At 48.3% G+C, this 16279-nt stretch overlaps 2 protein-coding genes across 4 annotated transcripts in view; both read right to left on the bottom strand.

Moving 5' to 3' along the window:
* Nucleotides 1-16279, bottom strand: part of LOC116870028 (histone H2B type 1-A) — a 384027-nt gene that overhangs the window by 93136 nt on the left and 274612 nt on the right. The gene's annotated exons all lie outside the window — the stretch shown is intronic.
* Nucleotides 985-7266, bottom strand: HFE (homeostatic iron regulator). Its single transcript, XM_032861702.1, has 6 exons — nucleotides 6973-7266; nucleotides 3882-4145; nucleotides 3409-3708; nucleotides 2328-2603; nucleotides 2087-2200; nucleotides 985-1379 (listed from the first exon to the last, which is right to left on the bottom strand). Exons 1-6 carry the CDS (start codon nucleotides 7046-7048, stop codon nucleotides 1339-1341), a joined length of 1071 nt encoding a protein of 356 aa, XP_032717593.1. The 5' UTR covers nucleotides 7049-7266; the 3' UTR covers nucleotides 985-1338.

Genomic DNA, 16279 nt, shown 5'->3' with positions numbered 1-16279 from the left:
TGCGACACAGGGGCGCCAGAAACGCACGGGACAGAGAGGCCCCGGGCTGGCAGTAGAGGAAGCCAGCCACACGCTGGACTTCTTTGCCCAGAGACTTCGAAAGGAAATGGTGGAGGTTATTTTCTACTATTTCCCTTTGTTTTGGTCAAGCTCGGGCAAAATAAAGACATTGGGGCCACGGAAGAGCCGTGCCCCTCCCTTCTCCATTTCTCGGCACAGCTAAAACGTTGAATGCCCAGGCGTGTGGGATGGGTCAGAGTCAGACTGAAGAACTGCAGACCTGCCTGTAGCCCTGGCAGGCTGTGAGCCACTCTGTACCTCATTTTGTTCACCTAAAGAAAGGACAAGGATAACAGTACTTACATCAGAGCATTATTGTGAGAGTTATACGGTAAGTGGGTGCTCAGAACTTAGTCTGGTAGCAAGTAAAATGCCTTTTTAGAAAATATATATATATATATATAAGTGTCAGCCCCCTTATCACCACCGTTCTCATTCTTAGGATCATTTTCATTGTCCTTTCATTAGCAGAGAGCAGGTAGGAAATGACCGCATTACTTCAAGCCTGGCACACCAGAGAGGCGCTAGGAATGCATTAATGTAAATCGTGAGTCTGTGTGGATCTGTGACAACTTGCTGCCAAATAGAAAAAGATACCCTCTTCAAGACATTTCCCAGCCCCTTCCTGGAAAACTATCATAAATAAACAGAGGCATCCACAATGGCTCTTCTGGGAAAGGTGCCTCCTTGGGTTGTGCAGTGCACGGCCTTTGCCGCTGTACACTGACCCACTTCACCCTCTGATGGAAGAGACCAGAGGGGCGGTGACAGGTGAATTACTGGACAACAGAGAGAGAGGGGACCAAAAGGAAACTCGGATGGGCCTAGGAGATGCCTGAATGTATGTGCAAAATTCTGGTAAGGGCACGAGAGTGTTATGTCCCAAGGAGAAAGTTCATTGTTTTTCTCAGATATTACAAGGAACCGTGAGTCCCCCAGTTTTCAGGAGCGCTATTCCCGAGGTAGGAGATGCGATGACGTGGGCACGCGGAGTCGGAAATGATGCAGAAGCGAAGGCAGGCTCTAGAGGCACCTGGTGATTCAAGGAGGCTGTTCTGCCCCGAGGCCAGCGCTGGGGCTCTCTGGCATGTGGAAACTCAAAAACTGAAATGGGAGGAACTTTCCAAAAATGAAGAAGGCAGGACGCAAGCAGAGACTTCCTGGTGCAGTTCCCGTTCGTTCAGTCCAGTCCCGCTCTGGAACACCAAGAGGGCCACGGCGGCACCCTCTCTTTGAGTCTCCACATCTCCTCCCCACAAGGGGTCTGCAGGCTGTCCGTCACTTACATTCGGCCAAGACATAGTCCCCCATGGCTCCTCCTGCAGAGACAGGAGACAGGAAAGTGCATCGCAGACCCAAGCACCCTGCTGCCTTGTCCCTGGCCCTGACCTCCCACATCATTCACCTCAACTGGGACCGCCCCCTGCCTGGAGACCTCCCAGGGTTCACATCATCATCCCTCACCTGGAGCTGCTTACCAGCTTTCTAACTGGGCCTCCTTGTGTCCCGCCTCACCTCCTGACACTCATTCTCCAACTGCCAAGAGTCTGTCCCCGCCCACTGTTCCTGCACGGACTTCCTGGGCTCACTGGCTAGCCTCCTTGAGGCCCCCAGAGCTCCGCACGGCTGGCTTCCGTCTGCCCCTCTTCTTCGTATCTATCTAAGGACCTCAGGGGCTCTCCTTTCACTGTGTTAACTTGTGCTAGATTTCATTCCTTTCTGGATGTGGGTTCGAGAACAGCAATAGCGATGAACTCAACGTTAAAGCCCATGCACTGCTTTAAATAGCAGCTTGCAACATAGTAGGTTCTCCAGAGAAGTTTGTTGAACTTGGAGCTTTTGTTCCCAGGAAAACCATGAATTCCTGCTCCCGGGGTCGTGCACATGTTCCCAAAGAAAAAAGAGGACCAGGCTTCTCTTGGACGGATATCAAAGCCCCTTTGCCCTCCCTCAGCCCCGCTTCCTGACGCGTTAGTGTGTCCCCAGGTCAGAGGAACTGAGAGATGTCCTCCTTCCTCCTACTCACTTGAAGCCTGTCTTTTCTTTAAGATTCTGAACAGAATTCCAGTAAAAAGGAGGATGATGCAAACCGCGATCCCACTGATGACTCCAATGACCAGGGTGCCAGACACTGGGGCCTCTAAAAAGGCAAAAGCAAGGGAAAGCTGGCACACCGGCCCCAGCCCAGCTCAGCCCCTCCCCTCACTGCCAGGCTGAGCCGCCTTCTTCTCCCCAACAACGGACTTGCCCCACCCCCTCGCCTGTACCCCAGGCGGCAGTGAGGGGCTGATCCAGGCCGGGGTGCTCCACTTGGCAGGTGTATCTCTGCTCTTCCCCAGGGGCCACAGCCAACGCCGCCCAGCCCTGGTAGGTCCCATCCCCGTTGGGCAGCACATCCTTCGGCTCAACGTCCGTGGCATCCAGTGGCTGCCCGTCCTTCAGCCACTTCATGGTGATGTTCTGCGGGTAGAAGTTAAGGGCCTGACACCGCAGGGTGCTCACAGCCGAGGCCACACGCTGAGTTACCTTCACCAGAGGGGGCACTGCACAGGAAGGAGGAAGGATCTGGAGAGGGGAGTTTTCTACCCTTACCAGGAAGACTGGAACTTTCACTTCCCTTCCTCCATGGGTTGGAGGAGGAAGCGAACCCTGTCCCGACACAGCTGCAGGACAGTCATTGTTTTGTGTCCTAAATCATGTCGCAGGAATGTCAGCTGTGATGGGGAGCTGCACAGTGGACAGTCAAGCCCATTCTCCTGCCCATGTATAAACACACTTACCTGCAGCGCGCGGCTTCTGTCCTTAGTCAATAGAGTCAGTGGAATCGGATAAAATTTCACAGTGTGCAGATGTGATCGAATGAACCCTACTGGCAAATTCTCCCTGGCTCAACCCAGTAAGGGTTCTTGTAAGAAGGGCCCTCCAAGATGGGCAGTCCTCAGGGACTCTCTGTTGTTGTCTGTTCTGTAAGAGTAACCTTTAACCTCCCAACAATTCTGCTACTCTGGCTGGTTGCCTCCTTTGGTAATTTCTTGGCTGGGCTTTCATGCAGTCATTGACAGCTATGAAATTCCTAAAAGGTGTAAATATACACAGGTTTCTCGGGAAAATCAAGAGATCACAGATACTTCTTCTTCTGCCATGTGTAGGGAGAAAAAACCCTAAAACCCTGACCCTCAGCGGTGTCCTACATCTCAGTTCTAAGGCGGAGCCCTCAGACCTCAGACCTCTTGGCCCTGAGAGTCATGTGACCCTGGCCACCTGGGAAAGCCCAGCCCCAGACCTCGCCCTGCATTCCCCTCCATGGCATCTGGACAGTCCAGGGGCAGCCGGGCATCCCCACCATACCTTGCCGGTCCAGGACCCCTCTCCCCAGCTCCAGCAAGCGCTGCAGCTGCTCAGGGCAGTCCCTCTCCAGGAAGGCCCTGTTCTGTTTGGCCCGAATCTTGTTCACTTCCCATTCCAACTTGGTGGCCTGGGCCTTGGGCTCTGCTGCTCTCCAGTCCAGCGTCTCGGGGCAGAATTCCAGATGGTTCTGCCCGTCATACCCATACTTCCAGAACCCCCTGGTGCTGTTGTCCTCTTGTACCTCACAGCCCAAGATCACTTGGAGGGTGTGGGACTCTGACAGCACCCCGAGCTTCGTTACTGAAACCAAAGGAGAAAGTCCTTGTCTTGTCATCCCCAGGGAGCCTAGGACCTCAGACTCCTTCCCTCCTCCCTCGGGACCTCAGACTCCCTGCTTGCTCCCCACAGATGCATCTTCGAGGTAGAGAAGCGCTCTGCCCCCCCTGGGAAAGGCAAGTGCCCTCTCCATGTACCCTTGCTGTGGTTGTGATTGTCTATGATGGTCCAGAAGTCCACAATGAACATGTGATCCCAGCCTTTCAGGCTCTGACTCAGCTGCAGCCACAGCTGGCTGGTGGCCCCACCCTGGACCCACTGGGTTCGGGGCTCTGCACGACGACTCTCATGACTGTAGGACACGAACAGCTGGTCGTCCACGTAGCCCAAGGCCTCAAACAGGGGCAGCCCAAGATCCGGCACTGAGGCGCCCATGAAGAGGTAGCGCAGAGAATGGGATCCTGGGGAGAAGGCAAGAGGACATCTCTGTGGGCCGCGAAAGGGGCTGGGAGGCAGCAGGGCCGCACCTCTGCTCCGTCTGGGCCCACCCACCACACGTGAGCTTCAGGGCCTCTCCGCCCCCCACCACAGCCTGGGTGCTCTCCCCTCCCCAGGGGGGCTGCCACCACCCTCTTGGAGCTCCCAGCCTCTGCCCCATTCCCACATCCACCAACTCTCTAAGATCCCAAAGGGTCTCTAGCTGGGGCAGCCGAGCTCAGGGCGCTCACAGGGAATTAGATCCACGTGTAGAGGAATTCACTGCTGGGTTGTTGTTTGTTTGTTTGTTTTTTCATAATTCCCATCTAAACTCTTTCCTGTGTAAGTGTTTGCTGTGAACTGCTGGCAGATCTGCTGATGCATCACTAGGATACTTTCAGAGCAAACATGGAAGAAGACCCAGGAAGGGCAAGAGAGAGTTTCCCTTCCTTCCGCTGTGGAAAGAGGGACTCTGGGATGAACACCTAATACCTAGAACAGCGCCTGGCATGTACTAGGGGCTCGGTACATCCTTGTTAGATGAATTGATGATAACTCCTTGCTGTTTATCTCTGGCCCTGAACTCCAGATTCTTACACCCAACTGCCAACAGAGCACCACTGGTTGGATAACTAATTGGAAAAATACAACTTCAGTCTAACTCTTGATTTCCCCCAAGCTGCTCGCTCTTCTGCCTTCACCATCTCAGAAATGGCATCACCCATCACCCCACGGCTCAGGCCACTGACACATCTAAAATAATTTTAAATCACAGAGTCGCCTTTGACTTTTCTCTTTCTCTCACACAGTGCCGAGATCCTTTGGCAACCTCCTTCTAAAGACATCCAGAAAGCACCTGCTGCTCACGGTCTCCTTGGCTAGCCCCAGGCCCGGCTGCCATCTCCCCCTGCATCCCAGCAACAGCTCCCTTGCTGCTCCCCAGCTCTGACTGTGACTTCCTTCACCCCTGCCTCCCACAGAGCGGCCAGACCTATGGCTAATGGTGTCCCTCCTTGGCTAGAACCCACACGGCAGCTGTGAGGTCCGAGGAGACTTTGCCTGTGGCGGGGGCCTGAGCCCCCGGCGAGTCTCCACCTCTGGTCGCTGCTTCTCCTGCATCCCAGCCACTCCTAATTGGGACACTGTGACTCCCTCATCAATGTCTGGAGACACTTCTGACCGTCAGAACTGGGGAGTTGCTACTAACATCCAGTGAGTAAAGGACATCCTACAATGCACAGAACAGTCCCCACAACAGAAAGTGTCAGTTTCCCTAAGGTTGCAGTCTCTGCTTCAACTCAACCTGCGGGGTCCACTCAGCTCAACTGGGAAGTGGTGCTTCCAAAAGGCTCATCACCTACTTCCCTCAGCCTGAGAGGAGCCTGCCCCAGCCTCCCCTCCTCAGCCATCTTCACAGCTCCTGCTGCTACCTGGGGCTCTGTGTCCTTTTGTTTGTTAGTTTCTTGTCATCTCGCCTCTAAAATGCAAAATACCAGAGGGCAAGGGCTTGGTTCCCTGCTATCTCCCTGGGTCTAGAACAGGGCAATTCACGCTCCATTACTCCCTTTATAAGTGTGAACAACGAATATTTCTGTTCCACATCAAATTTAGTGTTCAGTCTCTACTGCGGTGTGACATTTAAGAATCACAGCTGTGGAGATGCAGGTGCTGCTTCAAGAGCCTGGGGTGACGTGGAACAAAATTACCCAGGAGCAGGTCATGCCTCATTCCGATGTCTAAAACGTGGGCACACATCCGACCTGCCCTCCAAGCGTTGTTCTGGGACTGTAAACGTGTGTGGAGAGTCCCCTTCAGCTGAGATTAGAAACTGTGATAGCTCTTCATTTTCCATCAGAGAACCAGATCGCCTAAGTTCTTTCTAACCTGGGGAGGGAACTGAGCCTGAGGAATTTTACGCCAGTAAAATCACCCTCCGACTGGCTCCTACTTCCCAAATGCTCAGTGGAGTCAAACCTGATCACAGAGAGGAAGGTGATTTAAAACCGAGTTCAATGTCAGTTATCCTCACGTTGGCATCCTTTAGTAAAGGCCTGTCAGTTACACATACTACGATGAACTTTGCAAATCAATCCCCACACCCCGCCCGCGGCTGAAAATGCGAACTGCTGCATTCAGTTCAAAAGTCCAGAAATCACAGATACGTTATTTTTTCCAGGCAAAGGAATAACCGCCAAGAGTCAGTAAGGTTCGGGTCAGATCTGTCTCAGGGGCCTCTCCCCACCCCGAGTTGGAAAGGGTGTGTGTGTGGGGGGGTGGAAGCCCAGCCCCCACTCGATCACGGGCCCCCACGCGTCTGCGAGGCTGGACGCTGTGTGTGGGGGGGTTGCTCAGCCGAGGCCTGCTGCTCTCTGCCAGCCCTGAGTGTCAACACACCGGCCGGGCCCACGTCGTCTCTGGGGAGAACTTCCTGTTTGGGGACCACCGGGGAAAAACACGACATGGTCCAAAGCAGAGCAACAGCACCCAGCTCGGACTTTGAGGACCCGGGGATCCCAGCTCAGCCTGGATGAGAAACGCGCAGATTTGGAGTTAAAAGTAGTTAAAAGCGTCGCAGTCGGCGGAGGGGGCGGGAGGCTCCGAGCGCCACCCTGGGGAACTGCGACGGAGGTGGGGGCCTCACAGGTCCCGGGCGAGGGAACCCGCAAACCCTCCCGCACCCGGCAGTGGAGCCCCTCCCGGGAGAGTCGGGGACAGGCCGCGCTCGGGGCCGAGCCGTGCCCCCCGCTCTTGGCGACCCCCGGCGCTCAGCAAAGCTGGTTTCGATCTCGTCCCCCCGCGGCCCGGACTCACGCGGCGGCGGCCCGGGCTCGGCCACGGCCCGCAGCAGGAGCAGCAGGAGCAGCGCGCGCCGCGCTCCGGAGCCCATCTCGGCGCGGTGACCGCGCGTCTCCCCGGCTCCGCGCGTCCCGGAGCTTCACCCGCCTCCGAGCGGCGGCGACGCGGGCATGGCCAACAAGTCACCCTGGAGTCGCTGCCCGGGCTGCGGGGATACCAGACAAAACTTCCTGGCCAGGGCGATCCTTTTCCGGGGCCGAGGCTGAGAAGAAACGCGGCTCCTGAACTTGAACTCTCCTGCGGCCCAGAGCACTGGCTTGTGAAACACTGTGACCCAGATGTCCCTGGGGGTTTTCAGGCCTATGGGGACGTTGCTGATGGGGGAGAGTATGCTTACCAGTGTTCCGACCGAAATAGCCTGATTTCTGATATCTGATACTTAAATAGGAATTTAAAAATTCAGCGATACATTTTCAGCATTTTTATCTTGAGTTCAGCTTGCCAATCCTGTTTATTCAACTTAAAAATACGGTTTTTGTGTAAAATTTCCATTTTATTCCCACATTAGAAACAATGAAATCGTAAGTTTAATAAATTAGAACCTACTGGAACATCTTTCACAATTTAATAGTTAGATTTCACAAACTTTACAACACATTGAGATCACCTAGAAAATCATTAAACTTATTGATGCCCTGTTTTTACTTCAGCTACTGATTTAATTGGTGTGCGTGTGGTGTTACCTGGGGATTGGAATTTTAACCCCTCCCCCACCCCCACCCCACACCCAAAGTTTGGGAACTACTGCTTTAGATATTTCAAAACATATTACCAAATTTAATACATCTGATTTTCCTAAAAACCTTTAAATACCTAATAAATCCAATGAGCAATACCTTTTTAAGCATGTATGCCAATTTTGGCCACCTAAGAAAAATAAATCAGATTTGGAAACTGGGGCCTAACTGCAGGGGGATATGAAATGCAACCGGAAAAATGTTGAATACAGTGGATGAATCCATTTAGGTTGATTGTAATATTCTTTTTTCTTGGTAACAGCTTGATTATTGAGATTTAATTCACATACCGTACAATTCATCCACTTAAGGTGTAAAATTCAGTGAATTTTCACATTTTTACACAGGCATGTGACTATTTACACAGTTCTAGAACATTTTTCATTCTCCCCACAAAGAAACCTGTGCCTTTTAGACAGCACTAGGCAATGCCTCCCACCCCACCGCAGGCTGTCACTAATCTACTTTCTGTCTCAATAGATTTACCTCTTCTGAACATTTTAGACACATGGAATCCTAGACTATGTGATTCTTCATGACTGGCTTCTTTCATTTAGCGTAATGTTTTCACATTTCTTTTTCATGGATGAATAATATTCCATCACACCCCATTTTATTTCTCCCTTCGTCAATTGATGGAAACTAGGTTATTTCAACTTTGTGTCTATTAAGAAGAATGCTGCTCTGAACATGTGTGTACCCATTTTTGTGTGGACTTACATTTTCTTTTCTTTTGGGTATGGACCTAAGGGTGGAATTGCTATGATGACTCTATGTTTAATTAACCTTTTGAGGAACCGCCAGACCGTCTTCCAAAGTGGATATACCATTTCGTGCTCTCGTCAGCAATGAATGACAGTCCCGATTTCTCTATACCTTTGCCAACACTTCTTATGGTTCATCTTTATAATGCTAGCCGTCCCAGTCAGTGAGAAGGAATGCCTCATTGAACTTTGGGTTTGCCTTTCCCTGATGACTGGTGATACTGAACATCTTTTTTTTCACCTGAATATTGGCCATCTAGGAACCTTTTTTGGAGAAACGTCTGTTCAGATCCTTTGCCATTTTAAAATCTGGGTTATTTGCTTTTTCTCATTGAGTCATAAATGTCCTTTATGTATTCTAGATGTAAGGCCAGTACCAGATATACGATTTGGGAATTCCAATTCAGTGTGTGATCTTTTTACTGTCTTGATGGTGTGCCTCCCGGCACGGACACTGCTAACGTTGGTGAAGTGCAACTTACCTATTTTTTCTTTTGTTACTTGTACTTTGGGTGTCATAACTGAGACATCATTGCCAAATCCAAGGTCACAAAAGTTTATACCTACGGTTTCTTCTAAGTATTTGTAGTTTTAGTTTTTACATTTATGTCTTTGATTCATTTTGAGTTAATTTTTAGATATGGTATGAGGTTGAGGTCCAACTTCATTCTTTTTCATGTGTGTAAAAGTAAAATCTCAGCTCTTCCGCATTGTATTTTCTATCCTGTGTGTCTCCTCTTCTACTCACACAAAACACTTGACTTCGGACTCGTCTAGTTAGCTCTCACTGCACGGAGGGACACTGGAGACAATAAATGCTGTCTGGTCTGGGGTGCCAGCCACCGGCCATGCAGAGATTGACAGCAAGCCCCACTGCGCTGCTTCTTAGCTTGCCTACCTGATTAGAATAGCTTTTTCCAAAGAACTCCAATGGTGCCATGGCTGGAATGCTTGCTAACATGGGCATCTGAGCAGTGGTGTTCATGGAGTCTGATGAAAGCTCTGTTTGAGGTTCCTGGCTTCTTTTCACCCCTCCCCAGAATGTAAGATTATGTCCTTTGTCCCAACCATCTGCTTCCAGGGATATGCCAGACCCACCCAGGTCTACCAACAGCCTAGCTCCTTCCTCATGTGCTAATGGTGGCCGCCTTCAGGCCTCAGTGTTCAGTATGGCAGGCGTAGGTGGCTGCTTCTCCCCAAGGGACATTCACCCAGCACTGACTGGTTCCATTCTTGCTGCACTGCTACCCTCTGTGGTCTGAGTGGAGGCCTCGCTGACCCCTTAGGGAGACTGGGTATCAGTGTGATGGCAAAGGAAGAGACATAGGCTGGGCACTGCACCACTGCTTCCTGCCGAGCGGTCTTATGGTGGGTCACATATATTGAAGGCAGTTCTGTGGAGCAGGAGTAGGAGGTAGATGGACCCTGGGCCTTCCCTTCTGAAGTATTAGCTCGCTCCACGAGACCAGTAACCACCTGTAGGCTGGCCTCAGCCCCTCCAGTCTCCAGAAACCCTTATGGATGGGCAGGTGTTAGGGGTTGAAATGTGTCCCCCACTAAAATGGTTGAAGTCCCAACTCCCAGTACCTATACGTAACTTCATTTGAACATCAAGTTTTTGCAAATGATCAAACTAAGAAAAAGCCATTAAGATGGGACCTAATCTGATAGAACTGATTTTGACCCAGAGAAGTTCATGGAGGGGGGATGTGAAGACATGAGGGTACCTGAGAGCAGCCTAGACGCAAGGAGAGGGACCTGGAACAGATTTTCTCTCGCCTTGCTCAGAAGGAATCAACCCTGCCAACCCATTTTCAGAATTAACCCCCAGAATTAACACCAGAACAGTGATTTCAAAGTGTCCAAGTCCTGATTATTACCCGAGGAGAGAAAAGGAAAGGGAAATGCAATTTGCAGAATGCCAGGTCTGTACGAAGGATCACTCTGGGCTGTCTATACAGGAGAAACTTACTCTCAACATCTTCTTAAAAATATATTTTTCTGGGGCACCTGGGTGGCTCATTTGGTTAAGCGTCCAACTCTTGATTTTGGCTCAGGTCTTGCTCTCAGGGTCATGAGATGGAGCCCCACGTCTGGCTCCGTCTGCAGCGCAGAGTCTGCTTGTCCCTCGCCCTTCCTCCTGCCCCTCCCCTCGCTCCCTCTCTCAAATAATTTAGGTATTCAGACCATTTACATTTAACCATTACATGTAACGGGTAAGTGAGTAAAATCTTTAATAGATATATAACCTCTATTTGCAAATAGGGACTTAGGGCCTTGCCCAAGTTCACTGAGGTGAACAACTCTGTGAACTCACAGAAATGAATAACTTCTCGCCTTAATGACTTCAGTAGAATCAGAGAGGTACCAGGCCAGGTTCAACAGAAACTGTGTTTCATTCCCCCTGGTTCCTGACCGTTTCTTCATCTTCCTCTGAAATGGGCGGTCTAAACCCACGATCAATTCCTAGGAATGCCAGGATTTGTTAGGAAAGCTTGTTTTCCTATCTTCATCTGTACATTCACGCAAGGAAATGTGTCTTGGGCCCGTTTAGGCACCTTCCATCTGCTTGCTCCCCTGACTTCTCTCCCTCCTCCTGCCCCTTCGTGCTCCGTCCACAGGAATGGTCACGTTCTAGGCCAAGAATGTTTGTTCCTCTCTCTCCTCTTTCCTTTGAACTCCTGCTACACAGTGAGCACAGTGACCTTGCTCTACATCGTTCAGCACTGTTGCCTAGTGGAAGTACTCGATAACTATGTTTAGATTGAGTAAATAAATGAGCCAGTGAATGAATGTCCAACAGCAGACCGTGAAGCCAACTGAAACCCACTTGGGAACTTGGGAAGACTTCCTGGCTGTCTCTATTCCCGGTGCCCCCAGTGCTTGTGAACACCAGAAGACATTGCATGGACTTACACGTATATGCTAATATACTACCTTTCTCACTAGATTCGTCACTGACCGAGACCCTCTCTTTGCTACCTGATAATCCTGACGCTTTGCAGAGTAACCAGCACAGATCTACACAGTTGCTTCCGCCGTAACCCAGTACATACATTCCTGAAAAACCTCATAGTCTTAAAAAAAATACGCTCACATTCAACAGGGGTCATAGAAAACAAGGACGGGGCAGACAACTGACAACTCTTGAACAGGTATACGAAAGGAAGGAGTAGCTGCTTCCCCCCACACGCTCGGAGTGGATCTTTCATTAACTTTGCACGGATGTCCTGTTAATTGATGGATGATCCTTAGATAGACAATTTGATGCATTTCTTTTTTTGAAAGATTTTATTTATTTATTTGAAAGAGAGAGCATGTGAGCACATGTGAGAAAAAGGAAGAGGGGTGTGCCTGGATGACTCAGTGGGTTAAAGCATCTGCCTTCAGCTCGGGTTATGATCTCATGGTCCTGAGATCAAGCCCTGCGTTGGGCTCCTTGCTCAGCAGGAGAGCCTGTTTCTCCCACCCCTTCTGCCCCTTTCCCCACGCTCCCCCCTTGCTCATGCTCTCTCAAATAAATAAATCTAAAAAAAAAAAAAAAGAGAGAGAGAGATTGGGAGCAGAAACAGGGGGACCAGAGAGAAACAGACTCCCCACTGAGTGGGAAGCCTGATGGGGGACTCGATCCCAGGACCCTGGGATCATAACCAGAGCCAAAGGCAGATGCTTAACTGACTGAGCCACCCAGGCGCCCCCACTTGTATACATTTCTAAGTATATAAAACACTGAGACACCTCTTAAGCATTCTGTAAGTTCACATGCTTTTGCTTTTTATTTTCATATGCCCTAGAGAGACTGTACCTTTGGGTCTGTTAACGAACATGTTTACTTTTGCCACTTGGAGTAGCTCTACACACATGACCTAACATTCATATCATCAGCTCCCAGGACAAGAGAGAGAGTGCAGGGCTGACAGAGTATTTGGAGAAATAGTGCCTGAAAATTTCAAGCTTTGGTGAAAAGACACAAATTGCATAAACCCCAAGTAAACTATAACCAAAGAAAGTCATGCCAATCACTTTGTAATTAAAATTCTAGAAACTAAAGACAGATTGAAAAATCTTGAAAGCATCGAGAAAGAGGGGTGCCTGGGTGGCTCAGTGGGTAAAGCCTCTGCCTTCAGCTCAGGTCATGATCCCAGGGTCCTGGGATTGAGCCCCACATCGGGCTCTCTGCTCCGCAGGGAGTCTGCTTCCCCTTCTCTCTCTCTGCCTTCCTCTCTAGCTACTTGTAATCTCTGTCTGTCAAATAAATAAATAAAATCTTAAAAAAAAAACTTAAAAAAAAGCATCAAGAAAGAAACAAGCTATGTGGGGACAACAACTCGGGGGACAGTGCATTGTTCCTCTGAAGAAACGGGGGCCAGAAGGAAAGGGCACATGCTTCTGGGGCAGTGAAAGAAAATAATTGTTAACTGCAAATTCTATATCCTTTAGGTAAAACTACCTTCAGGACCGAAGGGGAGATAAAGACATTTGCAGATGCGGGAAAGCTGAAAGAATTTTTTACTAACAGACCTATCTTTAAAGAATGAGTAGAGAAGTTTCTTGAAACAGAAAAGAAGTAATAAGAGAAGGCATCTTAGGGTACCAAGAAGAAAGAACTACAGTGGCAAGACCAGAAATATGGGTAAGCATATAGGCAAACATTAGATTGCCTTTGTCATGAGTTTCCTAAATCGTATTTGGCAACTGATGATACAAAAATTTGACATTCAAATTTTTGTATCAGTTTGATATTCAAGACACAGTTTGATATTCAAGACAATATTTTTAAATAGAAAGGATAAAAATGATGTGTCCACGATTAACTTGTGGTCATAAAACCTGATCCTAATAGACTATGAAAAGTCGTATACATTGTAAGACCCGAAAGTAACCACTGACAAAATTGTACAAAGCAACGCACTAAAAAAATATTATAAATAAATCCATTTTCCAAAAGAGATGGAATTTAAAGAACCTGTTCAAATAACTTACAGAAAGATGAGAAAAGAAAAACAGGAAAAACACAGAAAACAAAGAACAACATAACGGACTTAAACCCACACATGTCAAAAATCATCTTAAATGTAGATTGTCTAAATACTTAAATTAAAAACAGAAACTGGCAAAGATAGGGTCTTGATGGAGGTCCTCGGGTTAAAATGAGGTCATTAGAGTGAGCCCTAAACCATTATGACTGGTGTCCTTATAAAAGGGAAATTTGGACCAAGATACCCATGCATAGAGGGAAGAAGACAGTCATCTACAAGTCTAGGAATGCCTGAAGCTCCCAGAAGGGAGACCTGCCGCAGATTTTCTTTCTCAGCCCTTGGAAAGAACCAACCCTCTCTACACACTTGTTCTAGATATCTAGCCTCCAGAATGTGGGACAATACAAGAGCCCCCAGTCTGTGGTACTTGGTGATAGCAACAAACTATTTTTTTTTAAAGATTTTATTTATTTATTTGACAGACAGCTATCACAAGTAGGCAGAGAGGCAGGCAGAGAGAGAGGAGGAGTTGGGGTCCCTGCTGAGCAGAGAGCCAGATGTAGGGCTCAATCCCAGGACCCTGAGATCATGACCGGAGCCCAAGGCAGAGGCTTTAACCCACTGAGCCACACAGTCGCCCCACAACAAACTATTATAAGCTAAACCATTTACAGTACCCGGCTCAGTGCTTTACACACTCCGTAGACACTCAACAAAAAATTGGTTGAGGTAAGAAATCATAGGAGACATAAGCTTGGGTATTTGTGTTCTAGGAGACAAAACGGGAAGGAGCTGGGAGAATCTGAGTATGTAGATTCTCTTTCCAAACCCTGTTTTCAGTTTGCTGCTGCACTCTCGTAGTTGGCTAAGACTGAGACATCTGAGTCCAGAGTCCCCCTGAGTGAGTATCACCCAAGGAGAACCCTCGGTCTCCTGCCGGGCCTGTCTGTTAGCATGGGGGAGTAATCTGGGCATCAGGGTGCCTCTTCCACAGGTCTCTAACCAATCTATCCATTTCCAGTCCCACTCACAACCCTGACCTCAGAGGCACCTGTAAGTCTCAGAGACTTACATCTTTTTAGGCTTCTGCGGTGGGGAATTTATGTGTTTCTTAATGGTTTTGTCCCCTTGCTGGTGCTGAGTGCAGCTTTCTCTGGTCTAGCAAGACGTTCGTTCACATCTGCTCTCCAGCTTCCAAAATTCCGTTGACCTCTCTCATTGGATTGCTTTGTCTCCCATTTCCTTCATCTTTGAGCAGTTATGCCTTCTTTGTAAAATCCTTTACCATAAAAGAGTGGGGCTTGGAGAAGGAGCAGAGACTGACGTGTGTCCAGGAGCGTGGTTAACTGCAAGCTGGTTCCTTTCAATAAAAAAACAATGCAGTGTTGGGGCGCCTGAGGGGCTCAGTGGGTTAAAGCCTCTGCCTTCAGCTCAGGTCATGATCTCAGGTCCTGGGATTGAGCCCCATATCAGGCCCTCTGCTCAGCGGGGAGCCTGCTTCCCCCTCTTTCTCTGCCTGCCTTTCTGCCTACTTGTGATCTTTGTCTGTCAAATAAATAAATAAAATCTTAAAAAAAAAACAATTATTGTTTTACAGTGAGAAAACCACACTATAGGCAATCTGTAAGAGGGTATTGACCTGTCATCTGATAGGAAGTGACATCCTCAGGTCAGCAATGTCATTGACAATATTATTGTTATGGTATTATATAAAAATATTATTTTAGAATATATAATATATAGTATTTATTATATAACATTGTATTAGAATATATAATAGTATATAATACATATTTTAGAATATATCCTCCTCATCATCATGGCTGAGCCCTGATTATATACCAGACACTGTACTGAGGGCTTCATTTATCAATTTTTGCTTTTTACAAAATTTAATTCTAAATACCATTTTATGAAATAGCTGTTGTTATCAACTCTTTACAAGTGAGAAAATTGAGACCTAGAGAATTGAAGGGGCCTTGCAATATAACTTTGCCTTGAAGACTGATTATAATTCACGTGCCTTTAAAGCACACTCCAGTGCTCATCAGAAATGATACACGATAGAGAAGTTTACAAAAACTCGGGTTATACCGAAGTGAACAAGTCTAGGTTCGGCTGCTTTTCTCATCAGTCATGAAAAAAATGTATGGACAGTTTCCATAGGAAGATATTAAATATGAAGGACACTTCCTCCCTCAAAGTTTCTAGGGCTGCCAAGGGAGCTGAAAGAGAACAATTAACAGCACTAGTCACTGCGTTGACCGCCAGCCCTTCCTAGCTGAACTAGACCTTTACACCATGGTCTGTCGCTAGCTCCAATGGCACTCTAAACCAAAATGTATTGCATACAGTTCATCCCTAATCTGCTGGGTAATTATTACCTTCCATTGGTGTCCATATCTATTAATAACTGTAGGAGGTCATTCATGTAAAGAATTGATTGGCGATCAGAAGTTACTACCCACATTTCACAGGTGAACAGACTTACGTTCAGGCCGGCTCAACTAAGGCCATACAGTAGAACGAGAGAAGGAGCAGTAAACAGAACAGTAAAAGGCCGGGAGTAAGCAACCAGGTCTTTGGACAGAAGTTAGATAACGTTCGCACTAAGAAATGGAATTGTCATTCCAGCTGTGGACCTTTACACCTTCACCTCTTCCCCTACTGGTTACAGATGCAGCGGAACTCCAGGGCCCTGCTCTTTGGTGTATCTTTTCAATCTGACTATAAACGCCTTGACAAAGGGTGAGATATTTTTGAAAATGCAATGAGATCATAT

Source organism: Lontra canadensis, unplaced genomic scaffold, assembly GCF_010015895.1.
Source record: "Lontra canadensis isolate GAN:19392208 unplaced genomic scaffold, GSC_riverotter_1.0 scaffold21, whole genome shotgun sequence".
Lineage (NCBI taxonomy): Eukaryota > Metazoa > Chordata > Mammalia > Carnivora > Mustelidae > Lontra > Lontra canadensis.
This window is presented reverse-complemented; position numbering and strand designations above follow the sequence as displayed.